The 19,829-nt window shown below is 45.9% G+C and overlaps 1 protein-coding gene across 3 annotated transcripts in view; it reads left to right on the forward strand.

The window, feature by feature from the left end:
* Positions 1 to 14,373: 14,373 nt before the first annotated feature.
* The window catches only part of KIAA2012 (KIAA2012 ortholog), a 401,298-nt gene continuing 395,842 nt past the window's right edge, over positions 14,374 to 19,829 (forward strand). For 2 of the 3 annotated variants that reach the window (XM_069733572.1, XM_069733570.1), the window contains exon 1: positions 14,469 to 14,705. In XM_069733572.1, coding sequence (XP_069589673.1) covers positions 14,619 to 14,705 — 87 coding nt within the window. In that variant the 5' untranslated portion in view covers positions 14,469 to 14,618. Of the gene's footprint in view, positions 14,706 to 19,829 lie in introns of all 3 variants that reach the window. The other variant, XM_069733571.1, reaches the window with a different exon arrangement.

Here is a 19,829-nt window from a genome sequence, read left to right on the forward strand (position 1 = left end):
ATATTTTATTTTCATGGCTCTGCGTTATAAACTTCTGTGAAGCACCTGGGGGTTTAAAGTGCTCAATATGCATCTAGATAAGTTCCTTGGGGGGTCTAGTTTCCAAAATGGGGTCACTTGTGGGGGAGCTCCAATGTTTAGGCACACAGGGGCTCTCCAAACGCGACATGGTGTCCGCTAACAATTGGAGCTAATTTTCCATTCAAAAAGTCAAATGGCGCGCCTTCCCTTCCGAGCCCTGCCGAGTGCCCAAACAGTGGTTTACCCCCACATATGAGGTATCGACGTACTCGGGAGAAATTGCCCAACAAATTTTATGATCCATTTTACCCTACTGTCCATGTGAAAATGAAAAAATTGAGGCGAAAAGAATTTTTTTGTGAAAAAAAAGTACTTTTTCATTTTTACAGATCAATTTGTGAAGCACCTGAGGGTTTAAAGTGCTCACTAGGCATCTAAATAAGTTCCTTGGGGGGTCTAGTTTCCAAAATGGGGTCACTTATGGGGGAGCGCCAATGTTTAGGCACACAAGAGCTCTCCAAACGCGACATGGTGTCCGCTAACGATGGAAATAATTTTTCATTCAAAAAGTCAAATGGCGCTCCTTCCCTTCCGAGCCTTACCATGTGCCCAAACAGTGGTTTACCCCCACATGTGAGGTATTGGTGTACTCAGGAGAAATTGCCCAACACATTTTAGGATCCATTTTATCCTGTTGCCCATGTGAAAATGAAAAAATTGAGGCTAAAAAATTTTTTTGTGAAAAAAAAGTACTTTTTCATTTTTACGGATTAATTTGTGAAGCACCTGGTGGTTCAAAGTGCTCACTATGCATCTAGATAAGTTCCTTGGGGCGTCTAGTTTCCAAAATGGGGTCACTTGTGGGGGAGCTCCAATTTTTAGGCACACGGGGGCTCTCCAAACGTGACATGGTGTCCGCTAAAGAGTGGAGCCAATTTTTGATTCAAAAAGTCAAATGGCGCTCCTTCCCTTCCAAGCCCTGCCGTGCGCCCAAACAGTGGTTTACCCCCACATATGAGGTATCAGCGTACTCAGGACAAATTGGACAACAACTTTCGTGGTTCAGTTTCTCCTTTTACCATTGGGAAAATAAAAAAATTGTTGCTAAAAGATAATTTTTGTGACTAAAAAGTTAAATGTTCATTTTTTCCTTCCATGTTGCTTCTGCTGCTGTGAAGCACCTGAAGGGTTAATAAACTTCTTGAATGTGGTTTTGAGTACCTTGAGGGGTGCAGTTTTTAGAATGGTGTCACTTTTGGGTATTTTCAGCCATATAGACCCCTCAAACTGACTTCAAATGTGAGGTGGTCCCTAAAAAAAATGGTTTTGTAAATTTTGTTGTAAAAATGACAAATCGCTGGTCAAATTTTAACCCTTATAACTTCCTAACAAAAAAAAATTTTGTTTCCAAAATTGTGCTGATGTAAAGTAAACATGTGGGAAATGTTATTTATTAACTATTTTGTGTCACATATCTCTCTGGTTTAACAGAATAAAAATTCAAAATGTGAAAATTGCGAAATTTTCAAAATTTTCGCCAAATTTCCGTTTTTATCACAAATAAACGCAGAATTTATTGACCTAAATTTACCACTAACATGAAGCCCAATATGTCACGAAAAAACAATCTCAGAACCGCTAGGATCCGTTGAAGCGTTCCTGAGTTATTACCTCATAAAGGGACACTGGTCAGAATTGCAAAAAACGGCAAGGTCTTTAAGGTCAAAATAGGCTGGGTCATGAAGGGGTTAATTTAAAAACTGCATTTTGTCTTTTCTTGTGTTATCTTTGCCTAATATTTTTTTGTGATCTGAAACGTTTAAGTGTGACAAGCATGCAAAAGAATAGGAATTCAGGAGGGGGCAAACACTTTTTCACAGAACTGTACATGTGGGGTCAATACAAAGGACTGGCACATGACTAAGGCTGGTTTCACACTTGCGTTTTAAAACGCATGCGTTTTTTAAAAAAAAGCGCAAGGTGGAAAAACGCATGTAAACGCGTGCAAACGCTGCGTTTTTTAGACGCATGCGTTTTTGGATGTGGTGAAAAAAACACTGCGTTTTGACGCGTTTACATGCGTTTTTCATGCGTTTGCGTTTTTTAAACGCTTGATGAGAAGTGTGTGACAGCTGCCAATCATCAAAATCAAGTAAAAATCCCACTATAAACAGAAAAAGCTAGGGTTAGGGTTAGGGGTAGGGATCCTAACCCTAACCCTAAAGGGATCCTAACCCTTAGGGTTAGAGGTAGGGGTAGGGTTAGGATCCCTAGGGTTAGGGTTAGGATTCCTAGGGTTAGGGGTAGGGTTAGGGTTAGGATCCCTTTAGAGTTAGGGTTAGGATCCCTTTAGGGTTAGGCCGGCGTCACACTAGCAATATTTGGTCAGTATTTTTCCTCAGTATTTGTAAGCCAAAACCAGGAGTGGAACAATTAGAGGAAAAGTATAATAGAAACATATGCACCACTTCTGTATTTATCACCCACTCCTGGTTTTGGCTTACACATACTGATGTAAAATACTGACCAAATACTGCTAGTGTGACGGCAGCCTCAGTGTTAGTATCCCTTTATCACCTTTATGGTGGGGGGTGGCATATCAGTGTGTTTTCTGTTTTTTTTTCTATAAAAACGCATGCGTTTTTAACGCAACCAAACGCATGTGCTTAAAACGCATGCGTTTCCATTGACTCCAATGCATTTTTTGCCGCAAAAAAAACGCATACGAACGCATGCGTTTTTTTGCGTAAAAAAAGCCTCTGAAAATTACTACATGTTGCATTTCTGCAAAAGAACGCATGCAGCAAAAAAATGCATGCGTTCAAAAACGCAACCAAACGCGTATAAAAAAACCGCATGTGTTTTTAATGTTAAACATAGGGAAAAAAACGCATGCGTTTTTTTGCGGTCCAAACGCTGCAGATAAAAACGCAAGTGTGAAACCAGCCTTATTCCTTCCAAATACCATACGAAGGACCAGGGGGCACTCATTATGGGTGGAAGAAAGGTGATTCCAGCAGATGAACAGGAAAGGGTTCTTTACAGTTAGAGCAGTCAGAATGTGGAATGCCATACCACAAGAAGTAGTAATGGCAGACACTATAACTGCTTTTAAAAAGGGTCCGGATGATTTCTTCAGTGCACATAACATTGTGGGATATAGATAATTTTAGTGACAAAAATGTATAATTGGTGAAGAAAGGTGGAACTTGATTTACCTAGGTCTTTTTTCAACCTATTTAAATATGTAATTATGTAAAACATGACATACCAAAAAGAGCCGGAACCCACAGCTGAAAAAGCAAAGTTAAGAAGCATGTGAAAAAAAGCACTCAAAAACACATAAAATAAACGCAAATAACCTAATATAGCAAATAGATGCAGAAATGCAGCAGAAAATCTACAAACATCAAAAACACACAAAATACTCCTCATTAGGGTTGAGCGAAACGGGTCGAACATTTTCAAAAGTCGCCGACTTTTGGCTAAGTCGGGGTTTCATGAAACCCGATCCGACCCCTGTGCGGGGTCGGCCATGCGGTACGCGACTTTCGCGCCAAAGTCGCGTTTCAATGACGCGAAAAGCGCCATTTCTCAGCCAATGAAGGTAAACGCAGAGTGTGGGCAGCGTGATGACATAGGTCCTGGTCCCCACCATCTTAGAGAAGGGCATTGCAGTGATTGGCTTGCTGTCTGCGACGTCACAGGGGCTATAAAGAGGCGTTCCCGCCGACCGCCATCTTACTGCTGCTGATCTGAGCTTAGGGAGAGGTTGCTGCCGCTTTGTCAGAAGCAGGGATAGCGTTAGGCAGGGTCCATTAACCACAAAACCGCTTGTGCTGCAGCGATTTGCACTGTCCAACACCACCCTCGGTGTGCAGGGACAGTGGAATTTTTTTTTTTTTTTTTTTTCCCCTCAGCGCTGTAGCTCATTGGGCTGCCCTAGAAGGCTCCCTGATAGCTGCATTGCTGTGTGTACGCCGCTGTGCAAACCAACTGCTTTTTTCAAAGCACAAATCCTCTTGTTCCTTCCTTTCTGCACAGCTATCTTTTTTGTTTGTCCACACTTTTTATTTCATTTGTGCATCAGTCCACTCCTTATTGCTGCCTGCCATACCTGGCTGAGATTACTGCAGGCAGGGAGATAGTAGCTGCCTGCCATACCTGGCTGAGATTACTGCAGGCAGGGAGATAGTAATTGTAGGACATTCCCTGTTTTTTTTTTTTTTTTTTTTTTGGTGGGAGATTAAGATTGGCAATTTGGCATTTCTGCTAGAGTGCCATCCCTGTGTGTGCCATCTCTCTCACATAGTGGGCCATAGAAAGCCTTTTCATTTTTCTGTATTTTTTTTTGTGGGGTGTATAAATTCTCCCTGATAAAAATACAGTGGGAGATTAATATTGGCCTTTGGGCTTGTGTGCCAGTCCTGAGTGTGCCATCTCTCTCACAAATAGTGGGCCATAGAAAGCCTATTTTATTTTTTTTTGGGTTTTATAAATTCTCCCTGAAAAAAAGGGAGATTAATATTGGCCTCTGGGCTTCTGTGCCAGTCCTGAGCGTGCCATCTGTGCCAGTCCTGAGCGTCCCATCTCTCTCACAAATAGTGGGCCATAGAAAGCCTATTTAATTTTTTTTTTGGTTTTATAAATTTTCCCTGAAAAAAGGGAGATTAATATTGGCCTCTGGGCTTGTGTGCCAGTTGTGAGCGTGCCATCTGTGCCAGTCCTGAGCGTGCCATCTCTCTCACAAATAGTGGGCCATAGAAAGCCTATTTAATTTTTTTTTTGGTTTTATAAATTTTCCCTGAAAAAAGGGAGATTAATATTGGCCTCTGGGCTTGTGTGCCAGTTGTGAGCGTGCCATCTGTGCCAGTCCTGAGCGTGCCATCTCTCTCACAAATAGTGGGCCATAGAAAGCCTATTTAAATATTTTTTTGGTTTTATAAATTCTCCCAGAAAAAAAGGGAGATTAATATTGGCCTCTGGGCTTCTGTGCCAGTTGTGAGCGTGCCATCTGTGCCAGTCCTGAGCGTGCCATCTCTCTCACAAATAGTGGGCCATAGAAAGCCTATTTAAATATTTTTTTGGTTTTATAAATTCTCCCAGAAAAAAAGGGAGATTAATATTGGCCTCTGGGCTTCTGTGCCAGTCCTGAGCGTGCCATCTGTGCCAGTCCTGAGCGTCCCATCTCTCTCACAAATAGTGGGCCATAGAAAGCCTATTTTATTTTTTTTTTGGGTTTCAGAAATTCTCCCTGGAAAAAAAAAGGGAGATTAATATTGCCCTTTGGGCTTGTGTGCCAGTACTAAGCGTTCCATCTCTCTCTCTCTCTCAGTCAGTGGGCCATAGAACGCCTATTTTTGGTTTTATTTGTTTTCTAAATTCTCCCTGAAAAAATCATTTTATTTTATTTGGTTTCTAAATTCTTCCTGATAAAATCATATTTTTTTTATTATTTTTTTTTCTAAAGTCTCCCTGAAAAAAAAAAAAAAAAAAACAACCAAAAAAAACAGTGGGAGATTAATATTGGCCTTTCTGCTTGTGTGCCAGTCTTGACTCCTGGGTGCGTCATCTCTCAGTCAGTGGGCCATAGAACGCCTATTTTTGGTTTTATTTGTTTTCTAAATTCTCCCTGAAAAAATCATTTTATTTTATTTGGTTTCTAAATTCTTCCTGATAAAATCATATTTTTTTTATTATTTTTTTTTCTAAAGTCTCCCTGAAAAAAAAAAAAAAAAAAACAACCAAAAAAAACAGTGGGAGATTAATATTGGCCTTTCTGCTTGTGTGCCAGTCTTGACTCCTGGGTGCGTCATCTCTCAGTCAGTGGGCCATAGAACGCCTATTTTTGGTTTTATTTGTTTTCTAAATTCTCCCTGAAAAAATCATTTTATTTTATTTGGTTTCTAAATTCTTCCTGATAAAATCATATTTTTTTTATTATTTTTTTTTCTAAAGTCTCCCTGAAAAAAAAAAAAAAAAAAACAACCAAAAAAAACAGTGGGAGATTAATATTGGCCTTTCTGCTTGTGTGCCAGTCTTGACTCCTGGGTGTGCCATCTCTCTCTCTCTCTCTCTCCAATTGTGGTCCATAGAAAGCCTACATTTTTTTTCCTTGATTTGGGTTCCAAAATCTACCAGAGAAAATAACTCCATCAATCATTGGTAGAAAAATATTGGCCTCTGGGCTTGTGTGCCACTCCTGATTCCTGTGTGCGTCATCTCTCACTCAGTGGCCCATAGAAAGCATATAGTTTGTTACATTTGTTTTCTAAATTCTCCCTGCAAAAATCTATTTTTTTTTTTTTGGGGGGTTTCTAAAGTGTTCCTGAAAAAAATAAAAATAAAAAAAAAATAATAGTGTGACATTAATATTAACATTTGTGCTTCAGTGACAGTCCTGCGTGTGGGGCATCTCTCTAATTTGCAGCCACCAAAAAAAGAGTGTGTAACATTGGGCCTGATTTTCGCTGTGGTCTCACCAACCTGTAAAGGGGTAGCTAAATCATACTGAAGTTATAGCTCACCGTGTAAGTTGTGTGACTGCAACAAATAACGTTAGTTTGGTTACGTTTTTAAAACAATGAGGAAGTCTAGTGGAAGAGGTCGTGGCCGGGGGCGTTCATTGTCAGCTGGTAATGAGGGTAGTGGTAGTGGTGGAGCATCAGGTGGTCGTGGGGGAAAAAATATTGCACCTAAGTCTGGAGCTGTGGAGCCAGGTTCGTCGTCCGGCTACACAAGGCCTCGAACGCTCCCTTTTCTGGGATTAGGAAAACCGCTTTTAAAGCCGGAGCAGCAAGAGCAAGTTTTGGCTTATCTTGCTGACTCAGCCTCTAGCTCTTTTGCCTCATCTCGTGAAACTGGTAAAAGTAAAAGCAGCGCGTCGTTAGTGGATGTTCACGGTCAGGGACAAGTCACTTCCTTGTCCTCTTCAGCAAAAACAACAACAGAGAAGAATGCAGCAGGCGACACAACGGGTTACTCCATGGAGCTCTTTACACATACCGTCCCTGGCTTAGAAAGTGAAGCAGTTAACAGTCCATGCCCATTACAAATTGAATCTGACATGGAGTGCACTGACGCACAGCCACAGCCAGACTACTATGCTGGTCCTTTGACTCAGACCACAACATTGCCCTCGCAGGGTGCTGATCAAGAATCAGACCCTGATGAGACTATGTTGCCCCATCACGAACGCTATACCACCGAACGACACGGTGACACAGACGAAGTTGCGCAGGAGGTACAAGAAGAGTTATTAGATGACCCAGTTCTTGACCCCGATTGGCAGCCATTGGGGGAACAGGGTGCAGGCGGCAGCAGTTCTGAAGCAGAGGAGGAGGAGGGGCCGCAGCAGGCATCAACATCGCCACAGGTTCCATCTGCCGGGCCCGTATCTTGCCCAAAACGCGTGGCAAAGCCAAAACCTGGTGGAGGACAGCGTGGCCATCCGGTTAAAGCTCAGTCTGCAATGCCTGAAAAGGTATCCGATGCTAGAAAGAGTGCAGTCTGGCATTTTTTTAAACAACATCCAATTGATCAGCGCAAAGTCATCTGTCAAAAATGTTCTACTTCCTTAAGCAGAGGTCAGAATCTGAAAAGTCTCAATACTAGTTGCATGCATAGACATTTAACCACCATGCATTTGAAAGCTTGGACTAACTACCAAACGTCCCTTAAGGTTGTTGCACCCTCGGCCAATGAAGCTAGTCATCAACGCAACATCCCTTCCGGCAGTGTAGGACCACCATTTAGCGCACCACCTGCTGTATCTGTGCAGGTATCTTTGCCAGGCCAAAGCAGTCAGGGTCAGGGAATCACCAGTTTCGTAGTAGGAAACACTGCATCTAGGGCACCGGCGGCAACAATACCATCTCCCACCGTCTCTCAGTCTGCCATGTCCACCGGCACCCCCGCTAGTTCCACGATCTCCAGCTCTCCAGTCCAGCTCACCCTACATGAGACTATGGTTAGAAAAAGGAAATACTTAGCCTCGCATCCGCGTACACAGGGTTTGAACGCCCACATAGCTAGACTAATCTCGTTAGAGATGATGCCCTACCGGTTAGTTGAAAGCGAAGCTTTCAAAGACCTGATGGACTACGCTGTACCACGCTACGAGCTACCCAGTCGACACTTTTTTTCCAGAAAAGCCATCCCAGCCCTCCACCAGCATGTTAAAGAGCGCATCGTCCATGCACTCAGGCAATCTGTGAGCACAAAGGTGCACCTGACAACAGATGCATGGACCAGTAGGCATGGCCAGGGACGTTACGTGTCCATCACGGCACACTGGGTAAATGTGGTGGATTCAGGGTCCACAGGGGACAGCAAGTTTGGGACAGTTCTGCCTAGCCCACGGTCTAGTAAACAGTTGTCTGTAGCCGTTCGCACCCCCTCCTCCTCCTCCTCCTCGTCCTCCTGCAGAAGCAAGAGCTCGTCCACAGACCGCAGTCGCACAAACACTCCATCCGCACCTGCCACTGTTGCACACCAGGTCTCCCATTATGGGGCAGCTACTGGCATACGTCAGCAGGCTGTATTGGCTATGAAGTGTTTGGGCGACAATAGACACACCGCGGAAGTTCTGTCCGAGTTCTTGCAGCAAGAAACGCAGTCGTGGCTGGGCACTGTAGATCTTGAGGCAGGCAAGGTAGTGAGTGATAACGGAAGGAATTTCATGGCTGCCATCTCCCTTTCCCAACTGAAACACATTCCTTGCCTGGCTCACACCTTAAACCTGGTGGTGCAGTGCTTCCTGAAAAGTTATCCGGGGTTATCCGACCTGCTCCTCAAAGTGCGTGGACTTTGCGCACATATCCGCCGTTCGCCTGTACACTCCAGCCGTATGCAGACCTATCAGCGTTCTTTGAACCTTCCCCAGCATCGCCTAATCATAGACGTTGCAACAAGGTGGAACTCAACACTGCACATGCTTCAGAGACTGTGCGAACAGAGGCGGGCTGTTATGTTTTTGTGGGAGGATACACATACACGGGCAGGCAGTAGGATGGCAGACATGGAGTTGTCAGGTGTGCAGTGGTCGAAGATTCAAGACATGTGTCAAGTCCTTCAGTGTTTTGAGGAATGCACACGGCTGGTTAGTGCAGACAACGCCATAATAAGCATGAGCATCCCCCTAATGCGTCTGCTGATGCAAAGTTTGACGCACATAAAGGATCAGGCGTCTGCACCAGAGGAAGAGGAAAGCCTTGATGACAGTCAGCGATTGTCTGGTCAGGGCAGTGTACATGACGAGGTACCGGGCGAAGAGGAGGTGGAGGATGAGGAGGATGATGGGGATGAGTATATTTTTAATGAGGAAGCTTTCCCGGGGGCACGGGAAATTGGTGGCGTGGCAAGGCCGGGTTCTGGTTTTTTGAGGGACACAAGTGACGTAGATTTGCCTGCAACTGCCCCTCAACCAAGCACAACCGCAGATTTGACAACGGGAACTTTGGCCCACATGGCGGATTATGCCTTGCGTATCCTCAAAAGGGACACACGCATTACAAAAATGATGAACGATGACGATTACTGGTTGGCCTGCCTCCTTGATCCTCGCTATAAAGGCAAATTGCAAAATATTATGCCACATGAGAACTTGGAACTAATATTAGCAACAAAACAATCAACTCTTGTTGACCGTTTGCTTCTGGCATTCCCTGCACACAGCGCCCGTGATCGTTCTCACACGAGCTCCAGGGGCCAGCAGACCAGAGGTGTTAGAGGGGCAGAAATCAGAAGTGGCGTTGGACAGAGGGGTTTTCTGACCAGGTTGTGGAGTGATTTTTCTATGACCGCAGACAGGACAGGTACTGCAGCATCAATTCAAAGTGACAGGAGACAACATTTGTCCAGTATGGTTACAAACTATTTTTCATCCCTTATCGACGTTCTCCCTCAACCGTCATTCCCATTTGATTACTGGGCATCCAAATTAGACACCTGGCCAGAATTGGCAGAATATGCATTGCAGGAGCTTGCTTGCCCGGCAGCTAGTGTCCTATCAGAAAGAGTATTCAGTGCTGCAGGTTCAATACTAACAGAAAAAAGGACTCGTCTGGCTACCCAAAATGTAGATGATCTAACCTTCATTAAAATGAACCACAACTGGATTTCAAAATCTTTTGCCCCACCCTGCCCGGCTGACACCTAGCTTTCCTATGAAAAGGTCTTGCCTGTGGACTATTCTGAATGACTTTTCCAATCTCGTAATTTTCTTCACCTGATTGTCCAGCATACGACATGTTTCCACCTCACGAAATGGCCAAACTCCCCACACGGGGCCGTGCTATCGCCACTTTGCGCTTGGACCCTTGAGAGTGCTGTTTGTCTGAAGAGGTGGGTGTGGCCGCTTTTGGTCGACGGCACTGCCACTGGGTCCCTCATAGTACAATAAAGTGTCTCTGGCGGTGGTGGTGCGCACCCAACGTCAGACACACCGTTGTAATATGAGGGGCCCTGTGCCTGTACCGCCGGCCACAAGACAGTTCCCCCCCCCAGCTCAAACAGTGCTCTACCACTAGCAAAATTATCTCTCACAGCTTCACCAATGTGTAGTCTAGCCGCTGACATCCTTCAATGCCTGGCACTGACAATACCATTGTTTTGACATTTTTGTTATGTTAGGCCTTCGAAGCCTGTCTGCGGTCCCTTCTTTCTACAACTACTACACTGACCAGGCCACTGCTGGCCGTGTTACCCTGGAACCAATTTAAAAGTGCCTACAGTCAGCCCAATTTTGTTATGTTAGGCCTTCGAAGACTGTCTGCCGTCACTCCTTCCACTAGACTTCCACTGACCATACACTGCTGCCCATGTACCCCTGGAACCAATTTAAAGTGCCTACAGCCAGCCCAATTTTGTTATGTTAGGCCTTCGAAGCCTGTCTGCGGTCACTCCTTCCACTAGACTTCCACTGACCAGACCACTGCTGCCCGTGTACCCCTGGAACCAATTTAAAAGTGCCTACAGCCATGTGTTATTATTTTAGGCCTTCGATGCCTGTCTGCGGTCACTCCTTCCACTAGGCCTCCACTGACCACACCACTGCTGCCCGTGTACCCCTGGAACCAATTTAAAAGTGCCTACAGCCAGCCCAATTTTTTTATTTTAGGCCTTCGATGCCTGTCTGCGGTCCATTCTTTCAACTACTACTACACTGACCAGGTCACTGCTGCCCGTGTACCCCTGGAACCAATTTAAAATTGCCTACAGCCATGTGTTATTATTTTAGGCCTTCGATGCCTGTCTGCGGTCACTCCTTCCACTAGGCCTCCACTGACCACACCACTGCTGTCCGTGTACCCCTGGAACCAATTTAAAATTGCCTACAGCCATGTGTTATTATTTTAGGCCTTCGATGCCTGTCTGCGGTCACTCCTTCCACTAGGCCTCCACTGACCACACCACTGCTGTCCGTGTACCCCTGGAACCAATTTAAAATTGCCTACAGCCATGTGTTATTATTTTAGGCCTTCGATGCCTGTCTGCGGTCACTCCTTCCACTAGACTTCCACTGACCAGACCACTGCTGCCCGTGTACCCCTGGAACCAATTTAAAAGTGCCTACAGCCAGCCCAAGTTTGTTATGTTAGGCCTTCGATGCCTGTCTGCGGTCACTCCTTCCACTAGGCCTCCACTGACCACACCACTGCTGTCCGTGTACCCCTGGAACCAATTTAAAATTGCCTACAGCCATGTGTTATTATTTTAGGCCTTCGATGCCTGTCTGCGGTCCATTCTTTCAACTACTACTACACTGACCAGGGCACTGCTGGCCGTGTACCCCTGGAACCAACATCAGAAAATATAAAAATAAGTATTTTGCTTATAAAAAAGAAAATACTGGTGAGATATCAAATGCAGACATTTTAACATTAAAAACAAACACACAACTCTAATCTGGTACAGTACTAAAAATGGCCACCAGCTACAATTACTTTCTCCTGCAAGTAGTTAACTGAAAGTTTTTTTAAATTGAAAACACACATATGGCATCCACCGAGTGTTGTCCTGTCGCGTCTTCTTTATATTATTGCCGAGAAGATGCAAAATAATGAAAATAATAAAATCATTAATTACCAAAATAATAGAGAAAGTCAACACCACATTGCAAATAAACATTCATTCCAAATAAAGAAGCAGGGCGCGTCCGAGGGTGAGTATATACCTAATAAGAATATAATCACCCTCGGACGCGCAATGCTTATTTCCAACAGCCTTCCTTCCTAAGAATCAGCCCTTCCGTCGTGTAGAGAGACGTTGTGTTACACTCCAAGGTGTTCCCCAGGTTGCCTTTCCTGAGCTTCGATCTTCCGGCTCTCGTTTAGTAGTTCTTGGAAACTACTCTGCATTAGGCCTTCAAATTGGGTATGGGGTGTAGAGAGATGGTGTGTTCCACTCCAAGGTGTTCCCCAGGTTGCCTTTCCTGAGCTTCGATCTTCCGGCTCTCGTTTAGTAGTTGTTGGAAACTACGCTGCATTAGGCCTTCAAATTGGGTATGGGGTGTAGCGAGAGGGTGTGTTACACTCCAAGGTGTTCCCCAGGTTGCCTTTCCTGAGCTTCGATCTTCCGGCTCTCGTTTAGTAGTTCTTGGAAACTACACTGCATTAGGCCTTCAAATTGGGTATGGGGTGTAGAGAGAGGGTGTGTTACACTCTAAGGTGTTCCCCAGGTTTCCTTGCCATTGCTTCGGTCTTCCGACTCTCGTTTAGTAGTTGTAGAAAAGTACACTGCATTAGGCCATACAAAATGGGTATGGGGTGGAGAGAGATGGTGTGTTACACTCCAAGGTGTTCCCCAGGTTGCCTTTCCTGAGCTTCTATCTTCAGGCTCTCATTAAATTGTGGTTAAATGGAACAACTGCATTTGGCGTACTAGTTGGTTTGGGGCCTACTATCGGTGTCTGCCACTCCTTGCTGTTCTCCTCCACTGAACAAAGCTGTGCCGCCTGTTTACTACGGTTGCCAATTTTGAACTGCATTTCGACTACTTACTGATTTGGCCCTACTCTCTGTGTCAGCCTCTCATTCCAGTTGTCCTCCACTGCAATGCCCCCTGGTTATTCCTGTGTTACCAATTTTGAACTGCATTTAGCCCACTTTCTTCTTTGGGCCTATATCTGTGTTTCCACTTCATCGTGCCCATTGCCCAGCCAGTGATAGATGAGTCTGCTGGTACATTGACCCATAACGCAACATTCCCCGTGCACGCTACACAACAACATTGTGACCCTGCTGAAAGTCAGGTTGCTCTTCCCGCATACCATACCACCTTACACGGGGACAAAGAGGAAGGTGCAGATGAAAGTGCAGGTTCCTTCATCAGGTGGGGGGAGGAATACTAGTTGGCGACGTCACTGGCACAGGGCCTCTCATAGTACGCAAAAGTGTTGCTGCCGGTGGGAGGCGCCCCCGCCGTGCAAACACACCGCTGTACTTTGAGGGGCCCTGTGCCAGTGCCAATGCCAACGAGTGGGCCCCCCCTGCTTGCTCAGGTTCACAGCACTTGCAAAGTTGAAATACTTACCTCTCCCTGCTCCACTGCCGTGACGTGGTCCAGATTTCCTGGGCCCACTAATTACTTGAACCAGCCCTACCCCCCACAACTTTAGCCAAATGACCCCCAATTTCAAATGCCTTCCAATTATTATAAGGTAAATTACGCTTGACAAGCTTCATTAAGAAGAATGGATGGTTTTGACATTAAAATGGCCACTCTAGGTGTTTTCCTGGCCCCCACTCACTGCCGACTATGCTGCCCCATTGACTTGCATTGGGTTTCGTGTTTCGGTCGATCCCGACTTTACGTCATAATCGGCCGATTTCACTCGACCCGACTTTGGACATAGTCGGGTTTCGCAAAACCCGGCTCGACTCTAAAAAGGTCAAGGTCGCTCAACTCTACTCCTCATGGGAACGTAGCATAAGGCCACGTTCACACGTTCAGATTTTCGTCAGTTTTTTACCTTAGTATTTGTAAGCCAAAATCAGGAGTGGAACAATCAGAGGAAAAGTATAATAGAAACACGTCACCCCTTCTGTATTTATCACCCACTCCTGGTTTTGGCTTACAAATACTGAGGTAAAATACTGACCAAATACTGAACATGTGAACGTGGCCTTGATGTCCAATATTTACCGAATATTTCTTTGAAGTTTTGAGGGAAATGTTCATACACTGTTTGTATCAGTAAGTAGTAAGTAATTGCACCAACTTTACTGCTGGTATTTCTACACATCCCTGAGGGCTCTCGCTCTCCTCCACTTGCTACCAAGGTAACACCAGAAACAATCTGTTTTAACAATGAGGAGCAGTGAAGAGTTTCAGAGAACAACTTGGGACAGTGCAGTCTATGGCAACCAGTGCAAGGCAGACAACACAAACAGTGCCAGCAATGGGCGGGACTGGAAATCCGGTCACAAATCTCTTCTAATATATAGATCCCGTCCTGAATAAGTCTGTGCACCACTTATCCATCTCTCAAGATTTATTAAAAGAAGACGGCGTCCTGCCCTGGAGATTGGCAGCCCTGGCATGTGAGAGTGCAGGGTTTTGGGAGGTCTGCCATTGCTGGAGGTCCGCCATGAAAGATGTCAACTCTGTCACTCCTGAGCCGTGGGAATGCCCAGATGGTCAAAACCTCTCAAGAGAAGCTAGTGGTTTATTATGAGCCAGAGGTGAGATGATATTTCAGATAATGAACATGGAAGATTTTTTGTGTATATGCAATATATTTAAATCTTATTATTTTATCACTCATATGAATAGGCAATGTTTCTCACAACCAATCTACTATATAATCGTCTAATTCTGTTTGTCTGCAACGGAAATCCAGCGTCGCTGATTGGTCGCCACATAGTTCACTCACGTTTACTGAACAAGTTCTGTCAGTCACAGTGCCACGCAGTTCAGCCATGTTTAGGCTATGTGCACACGTTGCGGATTAGCCTTAGGAATTTCTGGTGCAGATTCTGCCTCTCCTGGCAGAAAACGCACCTGCGGATTTGTCGCGTTTTTTGTGTGGTTCCGCAGCGTTTTTTGCTTTGGTTTTCTTGCGGATTTGCTGTGTTTTTTACCCCTGCGGTTTTCTTTAATGGAATGGGTACAAAAACGCTGCAGATTCACAAAAATGAAGTGACATGCTACTTCTTTTAAACTGCAGCGTTTCTGCAGCGGATTTTCCGCAGAGTGTGCACAGCATTTTTTTTTCTCATTGATTTACATTGTACTGTAAATCAATTGTGGATCTGCAGCTTTTCTGCACCTCAAAAAACGCTGCAGATCTGCAGAGAATCCGCAACGTGCGCACATACCCTTACTGGACAAGTTCTGTCATTCACAGTGTGATGTAGTTCAGTCACGTTTACTGGACAAGTTGTCAGTCACAGTTCCACGTAGGTCAGTCACGTTTACTGAACAAGTTCTGTCAGTCACAGTGCCACGTAGTTCAGTTACGTTAACTGAACAAGTTCTGTCAGTCACAGTGCCACATAGTTCTGTCATATTTACTGAACAAGTTCTGTCAGTCACAGTGCCACGTAGTTCAGTCACGTTTACTGAACAAGTTCTGTCAGTCACAGTGCGACATAGTTCACTCACGTTTACTGATCAAGTTCTGTCAGTCACAGTGCCACGTAGTTCAGTCACGTTTACTGAACACGTTCTGTCAGTCACAGTGCGACATAGTTCACTCACATTTACTGAACACGTTCAGTCAGTCAATGTGATGTACACAGGCTCGGACTGGTCCACCGGAGAACCGGAGCATTCTCCGGTGGGCCCAGGCACTGATACAGGGCCCCTTCTGCTCCAGGGGCCCCCCCGCGCTCGCCCGCAATACTTGAAGACAAACCCTCCTTGAAGACGATACTCACCTGACCCTGCTCCAGCGATGCCTGGTCTCCGCGTCTGCAGCTCCTCCTGAATGAACGGTCACGTGGTACCACTCATTAAGGTCATGAATATGTGCATATTCATGACCTTAATGAGCGGTATCACATAACCGCTCACGCAGGAAGAAGGTGCTGCGACGGGAGTCGGGACAGAGGCAGAGGGATGTCGGCGCGGCCACGCGGTGTGTGGGACAGGTGACGCCGGTCAGGTGAGTATGAGGGATGGGAAGGACGGGGGGATGAAGGAGGACATAAGCCGGCGCACCATGCAGGAGCAGGAGCGGGGTGGTGGTGGAGAGAAGCCATGCATACAGGAGGGGGGAATATGAGCCATGCATTCGGGGGGGAATATGAGCCAGAGCCGTGCATACAGGAGGGGAGAATATGAGCCATGCATTCAGGGGGGGATATGAGCCAGAGCCATGCATACAGGAGGGGGAATATGAGCCATGCATTCGGGGGGGGGTGTTGTGAATTCTGTTGTTAAGCTCCCTCCTGTGGTCATGAATGGTACTTCGGCTGGTTCTGTCCATGGGCTTCCTCTGGTGCTTGTGAGTGGGGCTGCGGCTTCTGAGGTTCCTTCCACAGGTGACGAGGTTAATTCGTTAGCTGGCTGCTCTATTTAACTCCACCTAGATTATTGCTCCATGCCACCTGTCAATGTTCCAGTATTGGTCTAGTTCGCTCCTGGATCGTTCTTGTGACCTGTCTTCCCAGCAGAAGCTAAGTTCCTGCTTGTTTTTCTCTGTTTGCTATTTTTTCTGTCCAGCTTGCTATTTTGATTTTTGTTTTGCTTGCTGGAAGCTCTGGGACGCAGAGGGAGCGCCTCCGCACCGTGAGTCGGTGCGGAGGGTCTTTTTGCGCCCTCTGCGTGGTCTTTTTGTAGTTTTGTTGTGCTGACCACAAAGTTACCTTTCCTATCCTCTGTCTGTTCAGTAAGTCGGGCCTCACTTTGCTAAATCTATTTAATCTCTGTGTTTGTAATTTTCATCTTAACTCACAGTCATTATATGTGGGGGGCTGCCTGTTCCTTTGGGGAATTTCTCTGAGGCAAGGTAGGCTTTATTTTTCTATCTTTAGGGCTAGCTAGTTCCTTAGGCTGTGTCGAGTTGCATAGGGAGCGTTAGGAGCAATCCACGGCTATTTCTAGTGTGTGTGATAGGATTAGGGATTGTGGTCAGCAGAGTTCCCACGTCTCAGAGCTTGTCCTGTATTATTAGTAACTATCAGGTCATTCCGTGTGCTCTTAACCACCAGGTCCATTATTGTCCTCACCACCAGGTCATAATAGTACAGGTGGCCCAAAGTACTAATGCATCTCAATAGAGGGATAAGAGAAGTTCTGAGACCATTTTTTTTTCTTTGCACTGTGTTTTGTCTCTCTTTTCCCCTTTACCTCTGGGTGGTTCAGGATACAGGTGTAGATATGGACATTCAAGGTCTGTTCTCTTGTATGGATAATCTCACTGCAAGGGTACAACACATTCAAGATTTTGTGGTTCAGAATCCGATGTTAGAGCCTAGGATTCTGTTATGGCTGGCAATCAGGCAACACAGCGTGCAGTAATCAGCGCACATACAGAGATCTGGCAAAAACCCAAAACAATAGGACGAGCTCTGAGACGTGGAATCTCTGTAGACTGCAGTACCTGAACTGTCCTCACACAACTGGAAGCAGCAGTGGATTGCGCCTATCACTACCTATGCAACTCGGCACTGCCTGAGGAGCTGACTAGCCTGAAGATAGAAATACAAGCCTGACTTACCTCAGAGAAATACCCCAAAGGAATAGGCAGCCCCCCACATATAATGACTGTTAGCAAGATGAAAAGACAAACGTAGGAATGAAATAGATTCAGCAAAGTGAGGCCCGATATTCTAGACAGAGCGAGGATAGCAAAGAGAACTATGCAGTCTACCAAAAACCCTAAAACGAAAACCACGCAAAGGGGCAAAAAAGACCCACCGTGCCGAACTAACAGCACGGCGGTGCACCCCTTTGCTTCTCAGAGCTTCCAGCAAAAGATAATAACAAGCTGGACAGAAAAAACAGAAAACAAACTAGAAGCACTTATCTAGCAGAGCAGCAGGCCCAAGGAAAGATGCAGTAGCTCAGATCCAACACTGGAACATTGACAAGGAGCAAGGAAGACAGACTCAGGTGGAGCTAAATAGCAAGGCAGCCAACGAGCTCACCAAAACACCTGAGGGAGGACGCCCAGAGACTGCAATACCACTTGTGACCACAGAATTCACAACAGTACCCCCCCCTTGAGGAGGGGTCACCGAACCCTCACCAGAACCCCCAGGCCGACCAGGATGAGCCACATGAAAGGCACGAACAAGATCTGGGGCATGGACATCAGAGGCAAAAACCCAGGAATTATCTTCCTGAGCATAACCCTTCCATTTGACCAGATACTGGAGTTTCCGTCTAGAGACACGAGAATCCAAAATCTTCTCCACAATATACTCCAATTCCCCCTCCACCAAAACAGGGGCAGGAGGCTCCACAGATGGAACCATAGGTGCCACGTATCTCCTCAACAACGACCTATGGAATACATTATGTATGGAAAAGGAGTCTGGGAGGGTCAGACGAAAAGACACCGGATTGAGAATCTCAGAAATCCTATACGGACCAATAAAACGAGGTTTAAATTTAGGAGAGGAAACCTTCATAGGTATATGACGAGAAGATAACCAAACCAGATCCCCAACACGAAGTCGGGGTCCCACACGGCGTCTGCGATTAGCGAAAAGCTGAGCCTTCTCCTGGGACAAGGTCAAATTGTCCACTACCTGAGTCCAGATCTGCTGCAACCTGTCCACCACATAATCCACACCAGGACAGTCCGAAGACTCAACCTGTCCTGAAGAGAAACGAGGATGGAACCCAGAATTGCAGAAAAATGGAGAGACCAAGGTAGCCGAGCTGGCCCGATTATTAAGGGCGAACTCAGCCAACGGCAAAAATGACACCCAATCATCCTGGTCAGCGGAAACAAAACATCTCAGATATGTTTCCAAGGTCTGATTGGTTCGTTCGGTCTGGCCATTAGTCTGAGGATGGAAGGCCGAGGAAAAAGATAGGTCAATGCCCATCCTACCACAAAAGGCTCGCCAGAACCTTGAGACAAACTGGGAACCTCTGTCAGAAACAATATTCTCAGGAATGCCATGCAAACGAACCACATGCTGGAAGAACAAAGGCACCAAATCAGAGGAGGAAGGCAATTTAACCAAGGGCACCAGATGGACCATTTTAGAAAAGCGATCACAGACCACCCAAATGACAGACATCTTTTGAGAAACGGGAAGGTCAGAAATGAAATCCATCGAAATATGTGTCCAAGGCCTCTTCGGGACCGGCAAGGGCAAAAGCAACCCACTGGCACGTGAACAGCAGGGCTTAGCCCTAGCACAAATTCCACAGGACTGCACAAAAGCACGCACATCCCGCGACAGAGACGGCCACCAAAAGGATCTAGCAACCAACTCCCTGGTACCAAAGATTCCTGGATGACCGGCCAGCACCGAACAATGAAGTTCAGAGATAACTTTACTAGTCCACCTATCAGGGACGAACAGTTTCTCGGCCGGACAACGATCAGGTTTATTAGCCTGAAATTTCTGCAACACTCTCCGCAAATCAGGGGAGATGGCAGACACAATGACTCCTTCCTTGAGGATACTCGCCGGCTCAGATAACCCCGGAGAGTCGGGCACAAAACTCCTAGACAGAGCATCCGCCTTCACATTTTTAGAGCCCGGAAGGTATGAAATCACAAAATCAAAACGAGCAAAAAATAACGACCAACGGGCCTGTCTAGGATTCAAGCGCTTGGCAGACTCAAGATAAGTAAGGTTCTTATGATCAGTCAAAACCACCACGCGATGCTTAGCACC

The sequence above is a fragment of the Ranitomeya imitator genome, chromosome 7 (assembly GCF_032444005.1).
Source record: "Ranitomeya imitator isolate aRanImi1 chromosome 7, aRanImi1.pri, whole genome shotgun sequence".
Classification (NCBI taxonomy): domain Eukaryota; kingdom Metazoa; phylum Chordata; class Amphibia; order Anura; family Dendrobatidae; genus Ranitomeya; species Ranitomeya imitator.